This window comes from Dunckerocampus dactyliophorus, chromosome 8 (assembly GCF_027744805.1).
Source record: "Dunckerocampus dactyliophorus isolate RoL2022-P2 chromosome 8, RoL_Ddac_1.1, whole genome shotgun sequence".
In the NCBI taxonomy this organism is placed as follows: Eukaryota; Metazoa; Chordata; class Actinopteri; order Syngnathiformes; family Syngnathidae; genus Dunckerocampus; species Dunckerocampus dactyliophorus.
Window position 1 is genome coordinate 20896478 of NC_072826.1, and position 19001 is coordinate 20915478.

General features: G+C 37.5%; 1 protein-coding gene across 1 annotated transcript in view; it reads right to left on the minus strand.

The window, feature by feature from the left end:
• The window catches only part of myg1 (myg1 exonuclease), a 43632-nt gene that overhangs the window by 16800 nt on the left and 7831 nt on the right, over window positions 1–19001 (minus strand). Inside the window, exons 3-5 of the mRNA XM_054784874.1 lie at window positions 7849–8008; window positions 5801–5950; window positions 2157–2279 (exon numbers count right to left, since the gene is read on the minus strand). Of these exons, the coding sequence (XP_054640849.1) occupies window positions 2157–2279; window positions 5801–5950; window positions 7849–8008 (433 nt within the window). The remainder of the gene's footprint in view (window positions 1–2156; window positions 2280–5800; window positions 5951–7848; window positions 8009–19001) is intronic.

Sequence of the window (19001 nt, forward strand, 5' to 3'; positions counted from 1 at the left end):
AAACATCTAAGATGTAAGCCAACCATTTGCTGTAAGAGGAAACAAATGATTTGACCATATATATATATATATATATATATATATATAGGGGTGACAGGGAAGTCCACAGGTTAGCTAAAGAGGACAATAATGTTATTTCGCACAAGAGTGCAGAGGCTATGATGTTGTATGCATAATTGGAACAAATTAAAAACGCTGAATTACAATTCTGGGAAGACAAATACTGTATGACGACTGTTTATTGATGTTTTGCAAGAAAGCTGGCACTAACAGTTTCTAATACCCTCGTCACACTAGAGGTGGAATGAGCCAGAATGCCACTGAATGAAAATTCCTGGTTTATTCCTAGATATTTGAAGTGCATTCAAAACATTCTGACTGCATTCTGAGCGCATTCCAAATATTAAGGCCCATTCTTTTGGCAGGCCAGAATGTTTTGAGCATGCTAAAAACTTTAAAGGTGGATTCGAAGTGGAAAAATATCCAACGGTATTTGAAAGGTATTTTAACTGCACTCTGATTACATTGTAAATATTGTTATGGTATTCTAACAGCATTCCAAATATTCTAATCACATTGGGAAAAAAAACGCAGCCAGGTGGCGCTGAAACATCACTATAAAGTGTCGCCTTTTTCACATCAATTCATACGCTAAGGCCGCTTAAACATCTTTGATGCGTTGCCAATTCACATGACATCATGTCGCCGAGGAAAAAAGGAACCAAGCTCCACCACCGGCTGCCGGCACATCGTGTCATGCCGCCAACTCCACCACCGGCTGCCACCGTGGACAGCACAGAGGTGCTGCAACCCAAGAAGCCCCTGAAGAGCCAGCTCCTATTTCTGATGATGCAACAGCTTGCAGCCAGACTTCGGGCAGCAATTGAATGCATTCGTACGCCGTTCGAAGTGCTGTCTAAATATTCTGACTGCATTCTAACAGTATTCTTAATATTCCCACTGTGTTCCAACTGCATTCAAGTCCAACGAGCAAGAATAATGCAAGACGGGTTCGAAACGTAAACTAAGTACTCAAACGGCATTCTTAGGAATTTCAAATCCTCTCCCAAATGTGGCGCAAGTTTTGAAACTTTTTCAATCCAGCTGGTTCTGCTTGATTCGTGCTTAGTGTGACGGGGGCTTACTATTTTGCTCCTGTGACATAACTAAATATGGCAGAATTTTGATGCAAAAGTTGAATTTGATGTAATTATATTTGTCCAAACGAATGTACCTTAAACTGAAGAAACAAGGAAGGTCTAATAATTTTTTCATTCACTGTATGTGTTGCCAAATCAATGTAATGTTCAAGAAGATAAGTTACACCCACAATGGCTGACTGAGGAGAAATTGACATCTCTGGTGAGTAGATATATTTCACTTTTATGCATTTTAATTTTGCCCATCATCCACAATCCTTATGTGAGACAAGAACACACGTCTCTCTCTTCTGTGCCTTCTAGAGATATAAAAGCAGCGTAAAAGATGCAGCTAATTAATGCACGTAATGGGACACACCCATTCTGCCTACAAAGCACACCTCCAAAAACACCTCCAAAAACCTCCATCACGTTTTATATACTTCACATTTCGCAGGCTATGTGATCACTGCAGGGACGGCCGCCGCTAGCATATAGCAAGCAAACTAGCCAGTGTGTGCAGTGTGAAGGGTAATGTAATCTAACATCATGTCTCATTGTTACTGATGCCTAGTGACCACAATACTACAAATTAACTTGTTTTGACTAATAATAGGCCATAGTCAACCACGAAACAGCCATCATCTGTTAATTCATTATTGTTTGAAAAACCGTGATATAGTGAAGGAGAGATATTCAAACAGCAAATAACGAGGGATGACTGTAACAATGTCGCTGTAGCTTCGCGAATATGCGGGTCACATTATGCAAATGTGGCGATACTGAAGGTTTTTTTCAGAGGGCTTTGTAAGCGGGAAAACTAGTGTCTCATTAGACGCATTCTTAGCTGCCTCTTTTTAAGCAGTTTTTATATCTTTAGAACACAGAAAAGATAAATATGCGTGTTCATGTCTCACATAAGGATTGTGGATGATGGGCAAAATAAAAAAAAAGTGCTGTTTTCCTTTAAAAGGTTTTATATTTTTTGTCATGTTATGAGATAAATTGATTTTGTACCTTGTGTCGCTGGTTGACGGCGTCTTCCACAATCTGGCGTGCTGGCAACCATGAGGACTTGTAGAAATCCAAACAGTCCAGAAACTCTTGCCCAACCATTGCCAGAGCCTTTTTGAAACCCTCCTGGTGACATGTAGAATTAACACATACAGTTAAGGCAATGAAAAAAGCTTGGTCCATCTTCTGTTTGATTGCAAAGTGTGACCAGTTTCTCTTGTAAACACAGAAAAAGAACAACTAGCTTAGTAACTAGTCCAGCATTAGGATTTCGATGAAATAAAATCAGCTTCTTCCTAGTCCTTTTCAGACATGGTGAATGTGCAAGTGTATGTTAAGCATGTTCACTATAAACTAACCCATTAACAAGTCTTTACCCTTTTTATTTATATTGAAAACAAGTCTGGCACCAATGCCATTCGTTGCTGAGAAACAAAGAAAAATGAAGGCATATAATACACTTGAACGTGTGCAATTCCCGCAACAGGCTTGCACTGCAGGGAACTGTGATGATCCCGAGCTTTAAAAAAGAATGAATGGAGGAAATGAGAATCCATTATTGTTTGTTGAGGATTTTTGCCAGGCAAATTTTTCAATGAAGTCCTGTATGATCTCGACATCGCTGCATGAGTTGCAGGTTATTGACGGAAACTGCCATAGCTACAATTAGAAATGTGTGAAATGAAATGGCACAAATGAAGTAGGCCACAATGGTCCACTGAGAGCGGGGCCAAAGAATGGAAAAATATCAGCTGACATAGTCCACATACACGCACAGGTAGAGTTGTGGCTATCTTGTGAGAGTCCGCGCAATAACACGTGCCGTTTCCCTGCTGGCATTCCCTGACTACGCTAATGAGGAAGCGGAAAGTCAAACTCTCTGGGTTATCTGAGTCCCAGTGGTTTAAAAAAAATAAATCCTGTGCGAGTGCACTACACAAACATTGATGATTGCAAGGGGTTTGTTCAACCAGGGTTGCTACAGATTTGACATTTCAAATTTCCACACTTTTTCCAGACTCACTAAATAGATGTGCAGAGCAACAATTTATCAATGAGTCAGTGATTAATCAATTATCCAATTAATCAACAACTTTGATTTTCAATTAATCGTTTTTTTATCCTCAGTTAAGCCTCTCAAATGTAAATTTTTTTTATTTTCTTAGTCATCCATGAAATCAGACCTTTTATCTTTGTGTTTTAGGCTAAACAAGATATTCATACACATCAGCTTTGACTTTGGACAACAGTGATTGACACTTCTGCCTCTTTTCTGATATGTTGTGGACCTAACCACTAAGTGTTTGTATTTGGTTTATGTTGATTTGGCCTGTCCAGGACCTAACCAATACCTTTATAGTTGCAGCACTAGTACCATGTAAATTAATTGTGGAATTAATTGTGTGTTTTCATTATTCTGAATATATATGACATTATGTCACCATATAATTTCCAGGAGATTAGGTAATGTAGCTCATACAAAGGGTTGGAGGAGGATAGGAGCAGAGGGCTGGTCATTCAATTTGTCAATCGTCCCAAATGTTTTCCAGGATGCATCGCACACTGTGTGCTCTCACACAAACATCTTAGCTGCCTTAGCAAACGCCCGACTTTATTTTTATTTTTTTTACTTCGTCCATCGACATATTGTGATTCGATTGCTGCCTCACGCTCATGTTTTTTCAAAACTAATTAATAAATGATAACTGTTTCATGGTTGGCTATGTCCAAAAAATGCATATTTAAGCAAATGTTACATATTCTTCGCCTAAAGCATAAAAATGTTCTAAATGACCTGTAGTCTACACTGCACACTCGGTGTCACTAGTAACGTGCACCAGACTTGATCGCCAAAAACAGGCTTTTATTATTTTATAATTATTTGTCTCACAACAGGAACAATAAAAACATAATAGTCATCATTATCATCATAACATGGGCTACTGTTGCAGCCGTACTCCATCTGAAACACAACTCTGCATCCCCTACATCACCTCCTGCCCACACACAAGCAATTCTTAAGTCTTATTTTCTCTGATTATAACTAATATCTTGGGTAATATGAGTGTGATGGTGACTATAAAAGGTGGTATTTCATGTTTGGAGGGCTCTAATAATGGTAAAAACCGTACAGTCACTCGCTTATCGTGGTTAATTGGTTCCAGACCCGACTGCAATAAGTACATTTCCGAAGTAGGATTCAATATTAATAAAGTGAATATTTTTTTAGTTAGAGCATAGAAAACCTGCTTATGACCTTTTAAAAATGTTTTTTTTAACATTGTCAGAGCCCTGTAAACATGAAATGACACCGCTATAGTCACCTTTATACTTGTATTACCCATTATAGTATATATGACAGACAATACTGTAATATGACATAAGTCACTGTTAACATTGGGAAAGTTCCAATGTATTTATCCTAAACGTAAGAATGTATTTGAAACTAAGTGCAAAATAAGCATGCAAAAACGTACCACTCCAACACAGAGTAATAGGCCATAGTCAACAAAGAAACAGTGATCAGAAATCTGCGATAGAGGGAGGGAGTGATATTCAAAGCGCGATGTAGCGAGGGACGGCTGACAGAGCTTTTTGGTGAATTGTTTAAAAAAACAATTTTACCTTCAAAGTTAGCTTAGCAGGTTGGAAAAAGATGCTTTTCTTTATTTTTCTAAAGTTGCTATGCCTCACACTTTGAAAACCATTGCTTTAGATCAGGGGTCGGGAACCTTTTTGGCTAAGAGAGCCATAAAAGCCACATATTTTAAAATGGATTTCCTTGAGAGCCATATAATATTTTTTAACATTGAGTACAAGTAAATGTGGGCATTTTTAAGGAGGACCTCTAAAGTTATTCTTTTTATTAACATTGTTACACTGAAGTAATCCAATAATAAATTACTTCTTACCATTAATGCGACTTCTGGTGCTATGTGCTTTTGCACCGTACTCCGTACTCCGTATCTTTTTCTTTTTCTTTTTCCAGAATTAGCGATCTGACTATTTGATTTAAGGAAGGGAAGTTCATGCGAATAGGCTACCGCGAATAGGCTACCGCATTATCCAGTGATAATCGAATTTTGGTGTTTGACCCGGAAAATATTGGAGACAGCTGGCACTGGCTCTGGCCACCCGCATTGTGGTAGAAAATGGATGGATGGACTAAAATGCATAACAAAGTTTTATATGTTGAGTGTTATTTTTAACACTGTGATTTCTGTAATGTACATTAAAAGGTCAGCGAACAAAAAAACAAAAATACATTTTTATCGTTTTAAGACGTTTGAGAGCCAGATGCAGGCATCAAAAGAGCCACATCTGGCTCCCGAGCCATAGGTTCCCTACCCCTGCTTTAGATGCTCACTGAGCTGAAGACTGAGTTTTGCTGACATCATGCATGATAATGGTTAGAATTCAAAATGTAGTTAGATTTTTCAGGAATATTTATCCTGAAAATTAGGGCAGAAATCGAATTATAAGACTTTTGGGGCTTTTGACATCCTCTGTAGTTGGAATATTGACACAGAATGGGATGACTGAGTTTTTGCTGAGCTTGAGTTTCTGACTGCCTATTTGTTATGCTGAGCTTATATGGCTTTTCTGTCACAAGATGGAATGATTTACACTACAAAGCACGTACACACCTCAGTGTCCTGACTCTTGCTGTTCCAGCGTGGATTCAGGTGGCTGACACGTGCGCTCAGCGTGGTGGTGATGGTGTATCGTGCCTCGCCGTCACACTGTGAAATGCCGTTGTCAATGGCATCCACCTCCTCCACAAATTTCTCGTAGAGCTTTGAGAAAAAAAAATGACAGAGGAGTGCTTACTTAATGAATCTGTAATGACACGGAAAATCTGCAGTTTTATGTTAATGCACGTTGTCTCCCTTTTCAACCCGGGTAAGCAGGAAGGGACGTTGGAATTAAGATTGTGCTTGAAAGCCATTAGGTCCAAATGCACTGGTAGTTACCGAGGGCTTAAGTGCAAGGCAAGCTCGTTAAACCAGAGAGGACTGCTGCTATTTCACAGTTAACTGCAAAAGGTTAGACTGGAAGCAATAGGAGAGCAGTGCAGAAATGGATGTATGAAGTAATAAAAGACTCTTCTCTGTGCATTCAAGGTCAGTCACCAAGCATTTGACATTTTACAATGAGGTAAAAGTCAAAGTGTGAAAAGAAGATGTTATTCCAGACAAGCATGGGAAGAACACATGAAACGTCAACAAATAATTGAGGTGTTTTTGAGGCGTTAAACAGACTGAAGATGATGTAAGTTAACAGTGAATATTTTTAGGGCGACAATAAGATTTGGCAAAGTGTACGCTGGGGCCTCATGCTGGCGGACCCCCGGTGTCCAAAATACACTGACTAGAACTGTGGTGCCCTCAGTTGGAAGCTGGCGCAGTGGAATTGTCACATTACCGATTAGATGCTCCTATTTCTGTTCGTTCTGCGCTGCCAACTGTCTGATGAAGGCAGAAAGAACATTTAGAAACGGTTTCCTTTTTCTGCATGCTGTGAGCATGTGTCTTTTGTTTTAAACATGTTTTTATTATTGTGGTTGTACTGCATCATAAAAAATGTGTTTCTAACATTTTGGTGACCTATTTATCTGCAGACAGGAAACCTACATTTTTAAGTGTTAAGATGGTCTGTCTTTCTTCCATTGTTAATTCCTTTTTTCTTGCCATTTTTGGAGCAACAACTTACTTTCTCCGGTACAATGCTGTTCAACTCATGTTCACTAGGGTATAGTACCACAGTGTGTTCCGAACACTGTTTTTATGCAGACAGAGGAGGTACTAAGTACTCCAGAACTTGGAAAACGTGTAGGAATTAGTTGCACCAACTTCCAAGGTTTGATCAATCCATTTCTGCAGAACAGCTTTAAATTGTTGACCCAATTTGCGGTCCGTGAAACAGGCCTTTTTGTATAATTCTGAAATACGGTACACATTATTTTTCAGTTTAGCACTTTTCTTTGCACCATTCCAAGCTATTCATTGGGCTTCAATGCCTTGAATTTCAGTAAATAACTGGAAAAATTGTGGTGTTCTAAAACTTGTATCACCATACCATAAGTGTATCTACTTATGGTCACCAGGTGTGTGGTCTGACAAACCAACGAAGTAGTTAACCTCCTGAAGTTTTTTTTTCCAATAATTAACCCCACAAGACGGCAGTTTCTGCATTTGAAGTATCGTGAGTAGTTTGCACTACTCAACTGTAGATGTGAAACTCATGCGTGTTATACTTGCCGTAGTGTTGTTTACAATTAACTCATCACCGGTATTCATGCTCACTGAGCAGTTTTCTCCTTACCACGACTACAACATTGGTTCTGTTGCTGCTGTGTTGTAGCAATATGCTTGTTAATAAAGGACCATGTGGCCAAAGAGGGCTACAAAGTTTTTCTTCCACTTTCTCAAATCCAAATCATTATTTAAGTTTCAAAATGATGCTGTTGATGTACTCTTAGCGGTTTAAGTAAATAAACAGCTTAGCTATAATTAGAGCACTACAACACTATTTAAACACATATTGGTACATCCATTTTTATTTATACAGACACAGCAGACACGTGTTATGTTGGACTCCATGTGGAATGGAAAATAAGATTGTTGAGTTGTTTTAGTGCGCAGCGCAAGCGAATCCGCAGCTATAGTGCCAAATGCGGTCATCTGGATCTCACTTTGTCATAGAGGACCTCCAGCTGCTTATCGTCGTCCTTCAGCTGCGTCAGCTGGGCCAGCAGCTGACGGCCAAAGTGGAGATAAACCAGGCCGGCTGAGCTGAGCTTGGTGACCCACGGCTTGTCTGGACACAGGCTGTGGAAGGTCTCTGCAAAAGTCCTGAAGTTTAAGAGGGAAGACAAGACAGATAACAAATGTACAATAAGTTGTGGACTTTAAAAGGCACTATTGTTTTATATAAAAAGGTCACAATGCAGCTTATCTGCGATGCACCAGTGCCATGTTTCCTGTCACATTACCTGACAGGAGCTTTTGTTAATTTAGGAGTTTTGTGACCAATTACATGTCCAGACTAACACGGACACTTTTACTGTTCATTAGAGTTGATATAGTAACCCTGCGTAGTGCAGGGCAGGACTTCCCGCTAGTATGTTTATGTTTACCCTTATAGCTCACCTTAAAGACTGTTTATCTTGCTTTAGTTGGCTTCCTTTCAGTATGCAATATATTAACACATTGGGCCTAAAATCACCCTAAAACCTGAAATCTGCCAAGGGTAACATTAGATTTTTTTTTACAGTAAAAATCTCTGTGTATTGAATCCTGCAGCTTACAATGCAAATAATAAAACGCACAATTCAAAAACGTACATAAAAATTTAACAAACAACAAAGTAAAATGTACTACATACTGTGTCTCATCCCAAGCTGAATAACATCATGGTATATCCAGAGGAACAACCCAGGCTGATGTAGGCCTTTCTAAATGGCCTCTAATGCTGTGACTGACTGATGCTTTTTGCTTTTTTCCACAAATAGGAAAGTGGTGTCATGATTTATTTACTTTCACTTTGAAAGTGGGTGCTTTTCCTTTTGTCCTGCCCTGAAAGTGAATAAATATGAGCAACAAACATGACGACACAATGCAAAATCATGGCGGATATTATTGATCTTTTTTTTTTTTTTTTTTTTACTTGACCCATTTAAACCATTCAAAGACTTGTATGCAGTTTGAAGTCTGCAGTTTCAACACGGGTTCAAACAAACTGTCTTGTGTGGCTGCCTCGTCATGAATTAATGATTACGGTAACATTCTCAACTATTAAAAAACCACTCTACCTCAACATACCACGCGTAATGTGTGTCTCAATGCTGGATTCTTACTGCTTTGAAAGTGAAATTCCATCACATAATTTCCAAAGTACAGCGGTACCTCAGTTAGCGTACAGTTTTCTTCGGTTTACATTAAAAATGTACGTAAAAATTGTGCCTCGGTTCGCATTCATTTCCCTGTTAGCATACAGTAAGGCACATGTCTTGTCCTGTTATTAATACGTGTGAGTCCAACGGTGTTTGTAACATATCATTATTACAAAAAAAGCCTGTTAGGATGCTCTGAACTGGAAAAACCATAACCCGAAGTCACTGTCTCCCAGCTCCATCGCCCGTCTATAACATCAGCATAACACAGTTACGCCACAACTCTCTGCTTTTCTTATCGATCACGTCTGCAAAATGGGAATGTTAATGGTTTAATTCATCTTGAACATGCACACAAATTACAGTGGAGCTCATCACATAACACAATTCTGCATGTCCAAGAAGGAGTAGGAAGAGGCAAACCAATCATCAGTTTCACATTAGTTGTAATACATTTGTTCAATGTACAACCAACTTTATCATGGTAAGAAATTGATCATAGCTGATGAAATACAGCTAAATGACAGAGACTCAGTTTGATGGTGAGTACGGACAAAGTACCCACTGAAAATGAAGAGTTTGGAGTCAAGACTGGTTACACATAGCATTGTACGTGCACAGTGGCTCAGGTGTCTTCTTCCTTGTACTTTATAAACATCAACTGCTTGTAACGTTTCTTGAAATCACTCATTTTAGTGCATTGTTTGAGTTCCTTACTTAATCCGTTCCACAACTTGATTTCACACACAGAAATGCTGAAGGTTTTTAGTGTTGTCCGTGCATATAAGTGTTTTAGGTTTAATTTGTCCCTAAGACCATATTTCTTCTCTTTTGTTGAGAAGAATTTTTTTTACATTTTGGGGTAAAATGTTATAGTTTGCTTTATGTATAATTTTATCTGTTTGATAGTTTACCAGATCTGCAAATTTTAATAATTGTGATTTTAGGAATGAAGGGTTTGTATGTTCCCTGTATGTTCCCTGCGGCATTATGGATCATCCTAACTGACCTTTTCTGTAGCATAGTTAATAAGTGTAGTGTACTTTTATAGTTGTTTACCCATATCTCCACACAACAAGTTAGATATGGTAATATCAAAGAGCAGTTGAGAGTATGGAGTGATTTTTGGTCTAGAACAAATTTAGCTTTATTCAGTATTGAGGTATTTCTAGCCACTTTATGTTGTATATTTTCAATGTAAGATATCTCCACAGCAGAATGCGGTTGTATCGTCTGCAAATAATACCAGTTTCAAGCCCGTTACAACTTTTCAAATGTTTATATATAGGGGAAACAGTTTTGGTCCCAGTATTGACCCTTGGGTACGCAGCACGATACCTTCAAACTCGCAGATGTGTATTCTCCTAGCTTCACATATTGCCCCCTGTCTGCTACGTAGCTTTTAACCCATTTCAAAGCTAATCCTCTGATTTCATATCTTCCTAGTTTTGTAATTGGGATGTTGTGATTCATTGTATCGAAGGCTTTAAATACTGCAGCTGCACACTGTGGTCTACAGCACTGCATAGCATAATTTCCTCAGTGATTTCGATTTGTGCCATGGAAGTTGAAATGTTAGTTCTGTATCCGCATTGGCTGTCCGCTAGTAATGAATTCTTACTAATAAATGTGTCCAGCCTATTGTTGAATAGCTTTTAAATGATTTTTTAAAAATTGGGGTAATAAGGAGACTGGTCGGTAGTTTGTAAATTGATATTTGTCTCCATTTTTGAAACCATTGTTAAACTACTTTAGCCGTTTTCATTTTGTTAGGAAATTTACCAGTCTGGAGTGATAAATTACCTATGTCAGCGGTTCTGCGATCTTTGGTATCTGGAATGTGGTATCTTTTACGGTATTGAGGTGTTGAGCCTTTCGGCTGCCATGTTCATATTATCATATCTAATATTTCCCTCTGTATAGTGAGGGTAATCAGCTTTCTTAGCACCATTCCTGATAATACTGTTTAGAATGCCCCATGTTGCACTGATATTGTTTTTATTCTTGTCTAATAACTGACTGTAATATTCTTTCTTACACACTCTCAAAATGTTTAACTTATTTTTATATATCTTATATGTTTTTCTGCTTCTTTAGTTTTTTGAATGTTAAATCTTCTATCTAATGTGTTTTTCTTCTTACGAGCATTTTGCAATCCTTTTGTCAACCACAGCTGATTCCTCTTTTTTTGCTTATTAGATACTACTCTCAGTCGGCAGTGTTTATCGTAGTACTTCATATAAATGTTAAGAAAGATTTTATATGCCTCACTTATATCATTCTCACTATAAACGCACTCCCATCTTTGTTTATCTAGATCTTTCTTAAAGGCGCTAATACGTTCCTCTGTATTTGATCTTTTGAAGGTCCTGATATCTTCCATCTTTCCCTTTTAATAGTTTTCATTATAGATTATGAACACTGGAAGATGATCACTTAATTAGCAGCCCACTAGTTGCATTGTTATTAAAAAAGAATATATTATCAATTAATGCTGCGCAATGATCTGTAATCCTACTTGGCCTGGTGATTTTAGGATATAGACTGAAACTGTGCATTGTATTTATAAAGTCGTCTATTGAAATCTCCACATACAAAAATTGTTTTTTGACTGATATCTGTAAATGTTTCTTTGATCCAGTCATCGAATGTTTCAATACTTCATTTAGATGTCTTATATATACACACACAACTTATTAATACATGTTTGCTTTTTTCTTTACTAATTTCAATGGTTAAGCATTCTAAAATGTTATCAATAGCCAATGACATGTTCTTTAGTTCAGATGTTTATCTACATACACGGCCACTCCTCCTCCACTTTTGTTGTTCCTATTGACGTGGTTCATGTCATAACCTTCTAGCTCAAAGTCCATGCCCTTGTCAGCGTCGATTAAAGTTTCTGAGATTGCTATTATTTTGAAGGGTTCCTTAAATTCACTCAAGTATTGTCTGATGTTGTTATAATTTGCATAAATACTTCTGCTATTGATGTGAATGATGGACAACTTGTTGTCTATATGAAGGTTATTATTGAATTGTTCCTCTGTGTAGTAACTGCAGTCATTTCTGATATGTGAAAAGAAGTTTATATGCGGATCAATATCGTTCTCCAGTTTCAGTTGTTTATAGTATGAATTTGGCAGTTCTTCTCCACGTATATTGACCAGCAACCATTATCATGGGGTCTCTTTACGTAGATGTCTAGCTCTTGTTGCTATGTCCGCATTGTTTTTGGTCAGGTGTTGATTAAGGTACCTGTTTGTTCCCTATAGCATCTTACCTTGTCTCAATAGTTTGTGTTTAAATTTTTTGTTGTTGAACCTCATGATAATGGCTGCTGGTTTGCTTTTGTCTTTCTGAGGGAGAGTGTGACAGGCTTCTATATTATCCTTTTGTATGTTAATGCCCTTGTCCTGCAGAAAGTCTACTATTTGCTGTTCAATTGAATTCAAATCCTGATTTCCATAAAATGATCCTTCCCCCCTAGGTATTACTGCAGCAGCAAAAGACCGGGGTCGTGTTGGCAATCCAGTAACAATCACATTGTTCATGCGGGTATATTGTTCGAGGTCAGACAGACAATCTACTTTCTAGTTTTGCAATAATTATATATTTCGCTTCATTTTGTCTTTTTAATTTCTTGATCTCCTTAATCATGTCGATTAGTTTGTCTTGTTTACTTGTCATGTCTTCCATTCGATGGCTCATCAACTCCACTGACTTTCTTAGCTCTTCATTTGACCTTTTTAATTCTTCCATGTCAAAATAACCCACAATGGAGCCAAAAAAAAAGTTGCAAGTGGCAGCATTTTGACACAGGTGAGCAACGCTATTGAACTCCAAAATTAACTCCTAGCAAAACACGGAGGTGGTGTCCGTGTGGATCTCTGCTCGACAGTCGTCGCTGCCTCATTGCTGTCTTTGTCAACAACCAAGTCTTCAATCAAGGTAAAAGTGATGTTATAAGCTCAATTATCCATTTCATTCGTCATTTATATGCATTTGTAATTGTTTTCTGCGTGTAAAAAAGTGTTTTGTGTGAACATTTTTGGGTGCCCGGAACGGCGTAGGTAATTGGATTTGCATTATTTCTTATATTCTTATTCTTCTTTTTCCTCACATCTCTTTACACTTTACACCACTTCTTGGGGTTAGTCTTTTTTTTGTTGTTTTTTTTACGTCAGGCTATGTCCACAACAACATGGGTTTTTCAAAATGCATATATTTCTCTATTGCTTTTGGAAATCTCCAGCCTGGGTGAAGAGTTTGTTTTGTTTTTGTTTTTTTAAACACAGGCTTCGGTGTTTGTGTACAGATGGGTAACATTGAGCTTTTTTGGCTAGTGTCATAAGAAATACATTATGTCATGTGTTCAAACCTTATTTAACAAAATACATTTCAAAATTACAGTATAAAACAAAAGTAGCCTGTATTTTTATTTTTATTTTTTTTTTTTTTATTAGGCATTATTGTGAATATTTTGAGATCATTCAAACCTGAAATAAAAGCTTTTTGTTCCGGTGATCAAGTCTGTGTGTCTCACCGAACATTACAGTAACATCACTGACACATAGTGACCAGTGTAGAATACTACATTTCAACAACATCATTGAATGTGTCTTTTATATACAGTACCTTATATTTGTATTTGTTTAGTGCTTTTGGTCATTTATATGGCTGAAAATGCTTAATTTAGGCAAAAAATATGTAACATTTGCCTAAATATATTAAATATACATGTTTTGACTAGGGCTGTCAATCAATTAAAATATTTAATTGCGATTAATCCCATTTTGTCCACAGTTAACACATAATTAATCACATTCAATCGCAGATGAAAAAAGTTTTTATAATAAGTAGGGATGTAAATCTCTTTGCGGTAAACAATTCGATATGCAACTACAACGATAACTATCAAATTGTTTTATTTTATTCAAAAAAATCATATACAGTTAGATTTGATGACCTTATTGAGTGCTAATGTGCATATTTGTGGTATATAAACTCTTTGGAAAAAAAGTCCAGGCTGTACCTGTCTTTTTTTTGTTATTTTAATTTTATGTCAATAAAAAATAAATAAATAAATAACGGCAGTGCTTCAGTACCGTCCCGCTTCTCTCTGGCAAGTCGACGACGACGTATCCATCCATCCATCTTCTATGCCGGTTCTCCTCATTAGGGACGTAGTCCGTGACAATTACAATCACAGCAACAGTAGATACAAATAACTTTGGCTTGTTGTGAGAGCCATCTGCCAGGACTTTGAAGCAAAATTTACCAATCAAAATACCCCTTTTCTTCCTCCATTTCTGCTCAATATTTGCTGCAGCTTGTAGCTACACATGAAAACTACGGCGTCGTGGACTCACTTTGGCTTTTATGGCTTTTACTGGTCACGGACTTATATAAGAAGTGTCTCACAAAAAAGGGCACAAGGGCAGCACAGCAATACATGCAAAGCCACACTATGTTCGTCATCATGCTCAATGAGAAAACTGTGCCTAGTAAGAGAAATGTTGATTTTTCTATTCAAATGCTAAATGTTGTGTGATTCAATCAGGAGATGTGTGTTTAGTTTACTTCTTTATTGTCAACATTGTCCTCAACCTCGTCCGCATCATTGTCTCTCTCTTTCCGCTGATTACGTCACTACTACTATCCATCCATCCATCTTCTATACCGCTTCTCCTCTTTAGGGTCGCGGGGGTATGCTGGAGCTTATCCCAGCTGACTTCGGACGACAGGCAGGGTACACCCTGGACTGGTCGCCAGCCAATCGCAGGGCACATATAGACAAACCATCATTCACACTCACATTCATACCTATGGACAATTTAGAGTCGCCAATTAACCTAACATGCATGTTTTTGGAATGTGGGAGGAAACCGGAGTACCCGGAGAAAACCCACGAACACACGGGGAGAACATGCGAACAGAAATGCCCAGGGGAGAATGGAACCCAGGTCTTCCCGATCTCCAGACTGTTACTGTGTTGGCCAACATGCTAACCACTAGACCACCGTGTGGCCCAGTACTACTATATTACACTAAATATTTACTTTTTATTATTTTTCTGAAAAGATTTGATCTAACTTGGGAGACATGAGATGTGTTTTTTGAATGAGTTTAAATAGTGTCCCTGTTTGTCAGACAACTAAAATAAAATCTTGTTTACTAAAATAAAATCCTGTTTATAATTACAGTATGTCGCGCAGTTGTACTACTTCTACAGCGATATGCTGCAAAATATAACATTTTTAGTTTTTGGTTCACCCTATTGCTGTATATGATTGGTATTGTGAGCATGTATCGTGAATCGTATCGTAAGGTATCCTGAGATTCCCAGCCCTAATTATGTTTATGAAATCATTAAAGCTGTTATTTAATCAATTTTACTTTTATTCTGCCTATTTTGTTTTAAAGTTACTCTTTTTTGTGTGTTTTTTTTATTTATTATACACATAGACATACACACAGACACACACACACTCCTATCTTTCTCTCTCCAATACAGCACAATTACTATTATTTATCACTATTGTGAATTTCTTTCCTTTCATATTTGATAAAAAGTCTTTGCCAGTATACAGCCCCCTTCTCATTTAGTGACCAATCTACCGACATCGCACAACTCTCCCTTCCTCTTGTACAACATTGTTACTTGTCCTATGTTTTCACCCATTCACCCATTCACCCATGATCCAACTATGTTCTGTTCTATCTTTATTATTATTATTACTAACTCTTCATTCCTGCGAGTTCATTGTCATTATGTTCTGTTATGTCTATTTGACAATTATATTACCATATTGTTACATCATTTATAATTTTCCTATGTAATAACTGGTAAAATGAAATGAAATACAGTAAGTGAATAAATGTATTGCAATTGATGCGAAACGGACGAGGGGTAGAAATAAATAAGCTTTGCTTTTTCCTACTCCTTTTGGACATGTGAAAATGCCAATTGTACTATGTGATGTATTTCACTGTAACTTGTATGCATGCTCAAATTAAACCATTACCATAATTATTGTGTTCTATAACCCCCTCACATATGTAAATATGCACTTTAAGTGTCCATCGGTGCTGTAAATACACACTCCCATTTTTGCAAATAAAAAAAAAAAGCTGTGTATTCAAAAGCTAAACAGTTTTATGTTTAGCATTTTGTTCCCTTACTGTACTGAAAATGAACTGAACCGTGACCTTAAAACCAAAGTATACCGAACCGTGATTGTACCGTACCTTTACACCCTTACAGTGATTACACTCTTCCTCGCCAGAACGGTTATTCGTCTGGGGAGGACGATCAATAGAAAACTTACAATCCTACCTGTTTGTGTTTTTTTTAAATAGCATTGATGTGAAGAGTTTTTAGGGCCAGAGACATAACCTAATATGTAATGTCAAATAGCTTAAGGCATAATAAATACCTGTAAAAATACCTAATAATACATCTTCAAGTGTTTGCATAATGTACATAAAATTGACCCAACGTCAAATCAATGACATCAATATTTACCATTGCTCGCTTAATATCAAATCCAATTCAAATGTCCAACCCTGGTTCTAAATCCTGATATCTGATGTGCATTACTGGATGCGTATCAGTTGTCAATAGCAATAACTGGAGGTGCCCATAAATAGTCCATTAAGCTCCCCTGCCTTCGCATCGAGTAGCAGTGGAGAGATAGCAGGTTGCAGCGTGTTTGCGAGCATGCATGCACAAATAAAACGCCATTCTCAGGGCCACGTGCACAGATGGGGGGTGGGCTATGGTGGCACCGAGCCACTGCTGGTCATTTAATTGAGGCTTAATTGGAAGGCGTGCGCTGCGGCACAGCAGATAAGAAGAGGCTGGCGAATGAATGAGTGACATGTGAGGGAGGCGGGGGGTAATCAGGGCCATTAAGAGGGGCCTAATTGGCCAAGCTGGGCATCTCTGTGCTCATTAACAAGTGAGAGGAAAATTGAACTGAAAAGTGAAGAATAAAAAAAGATGCTAACAGAAAAAGAGGCCAGTGAAGACTGTAAGGATCTGGAGTGTCATATCCTCTTTCATTCAGAAAATGAATGGATGGAAATGGTGGTGAATTTGGACTTTATTGTGGTTAGGAGACAATGTCCATCTTTGGAACCCACAAAGTGGTACAATCCACAGTTTAACCAAATATTACAGAAGAATGCGTTGCAAAAGTCAAACAAAACGCCGTCGTTCAGACCAAAAGTCAGGAGACTTCAGCTCAGTGCGCATCTAAACTTTTACACGTGCACGGCTCAGATCAAGGGTACCCTTTGCTGTCTTCAACTTCACTTGAGTAGTATTTGAAATTGTCCCTATCACTCTGAGGTTTATAGAGTGAGGAAGCTTACCAAACCATAAATTAAGCCTGTTCATGTTTTTATTTTGCGCTAGCACGGCTACGTTGTAAAAAAGTGTCTATATTTGGACATTGAAGTGTTACATGTAAAGCATGTTACTTTTGTTGTGAAATTAACAATATTTTCTCTGATAATTTTGTCATGATTTCTACTTAGAATTAAAGAATGATGTCTGAAATTCGTTTCTAATGTGTTTTATTCAAATATTCTCAGTGTAAAAAAAAAAAATAACCGTTGTGTAATCATTAGTGACACGTACATAACCTTCGTGTCCGGCTGCCGATGAAATTTTGAAGAACATAATTCCATGGAAAAACAAACCCCATGATGATTAAAATGGTATATATTCATGGAATCATTACTCAACTCTGCAACTAAAATGATTTTTTGTGTATAAAAAAGAGTAAAACAAGACTTTTTTGAACAAAAGTCTAACACACCCAAATTTCGTGTCCGGCCCGGTATGTACGTGCACTTGGAGCTCACAGCGTAAATTGCGTATTGCTAGTAAATATTGAATTAGAAAATAAAAAGTGCCCTCTTGGGCCAAACAAAACTTGTATCCTTCCGCCGGTTATTTGCCAAATACGCGTTCAGCAGGGCAATTTGTCGTCGTGTCCGCCATTTTGTGTCAGCGTTATGTACGTTCAGTCACGATTTCGGAGAAGCAGTATCATTGAATTCGAAGAGCAATCGGCAGTTTAACAACCATTGTCAAGTCTAAGGTAAGAATTTTTCATTTTTATATATATTGGGGAAGATCTTTATGCACTTTGAAATGATTTTTTTCGTCGGGTGAGTTACAAATTTTGTGTTTATCAAGCAGTGTAACTCGTTTTGACAGCCGTTGTTTTGACCTCTCGTAGGTAGCCGTAAACACAAATTACTAATTACCATAACAGCAGTGTTAAATGTGGATATACAGGTTTAAGTTTATTTTCTTCGCTTTATATTTTTTCAAACCTGTAGAAATATGCATGAAAATTTTAAGTGTTATCTGTTCAAAGTTACCAGAGTCCCAGAGAAAAGATGTGCGGAGAAAGTATGGTGGTTGAGAATGGTAAATCTTTCCATGTAATGTAAATAATCCGGTGTCTGCATTTGTTTTTTCGCAATATGTTTACAGTATTTGCACTATATGTAAGTTTGTGGTTGCATATTTGTTACATTTACTTAAATTTTGCTATACAGTTCTATTTACCTACAAAAGATTAATTTCTAGAGAGATGTAAGGCATAGTGGACACCGAGTTATGTACATTACAGTTTGTGATGAGTGGCATTTCATGCAAATATATAGAAGTTGGGTTGTTTAAGTTGAAAAAACTACATTCTGCATGTGTGTTGTATTGTTCTATGTAACATAAAACAGTAGTGGGGTAATGTGTTCACAGATTACAGAATGGCAAGGAAGTTTGCATGCCACTATGGAAGATGTAATGTCCATAACTCGGTGTCCGCATTTGATTTTTGCCATATTTTCAGAGCTTTAACTCAAGATCTAGATTTGTCACTTGTTTTTATTTACTTTATGATACTCTCTCAAATATAAGTTACTTTTCTGAC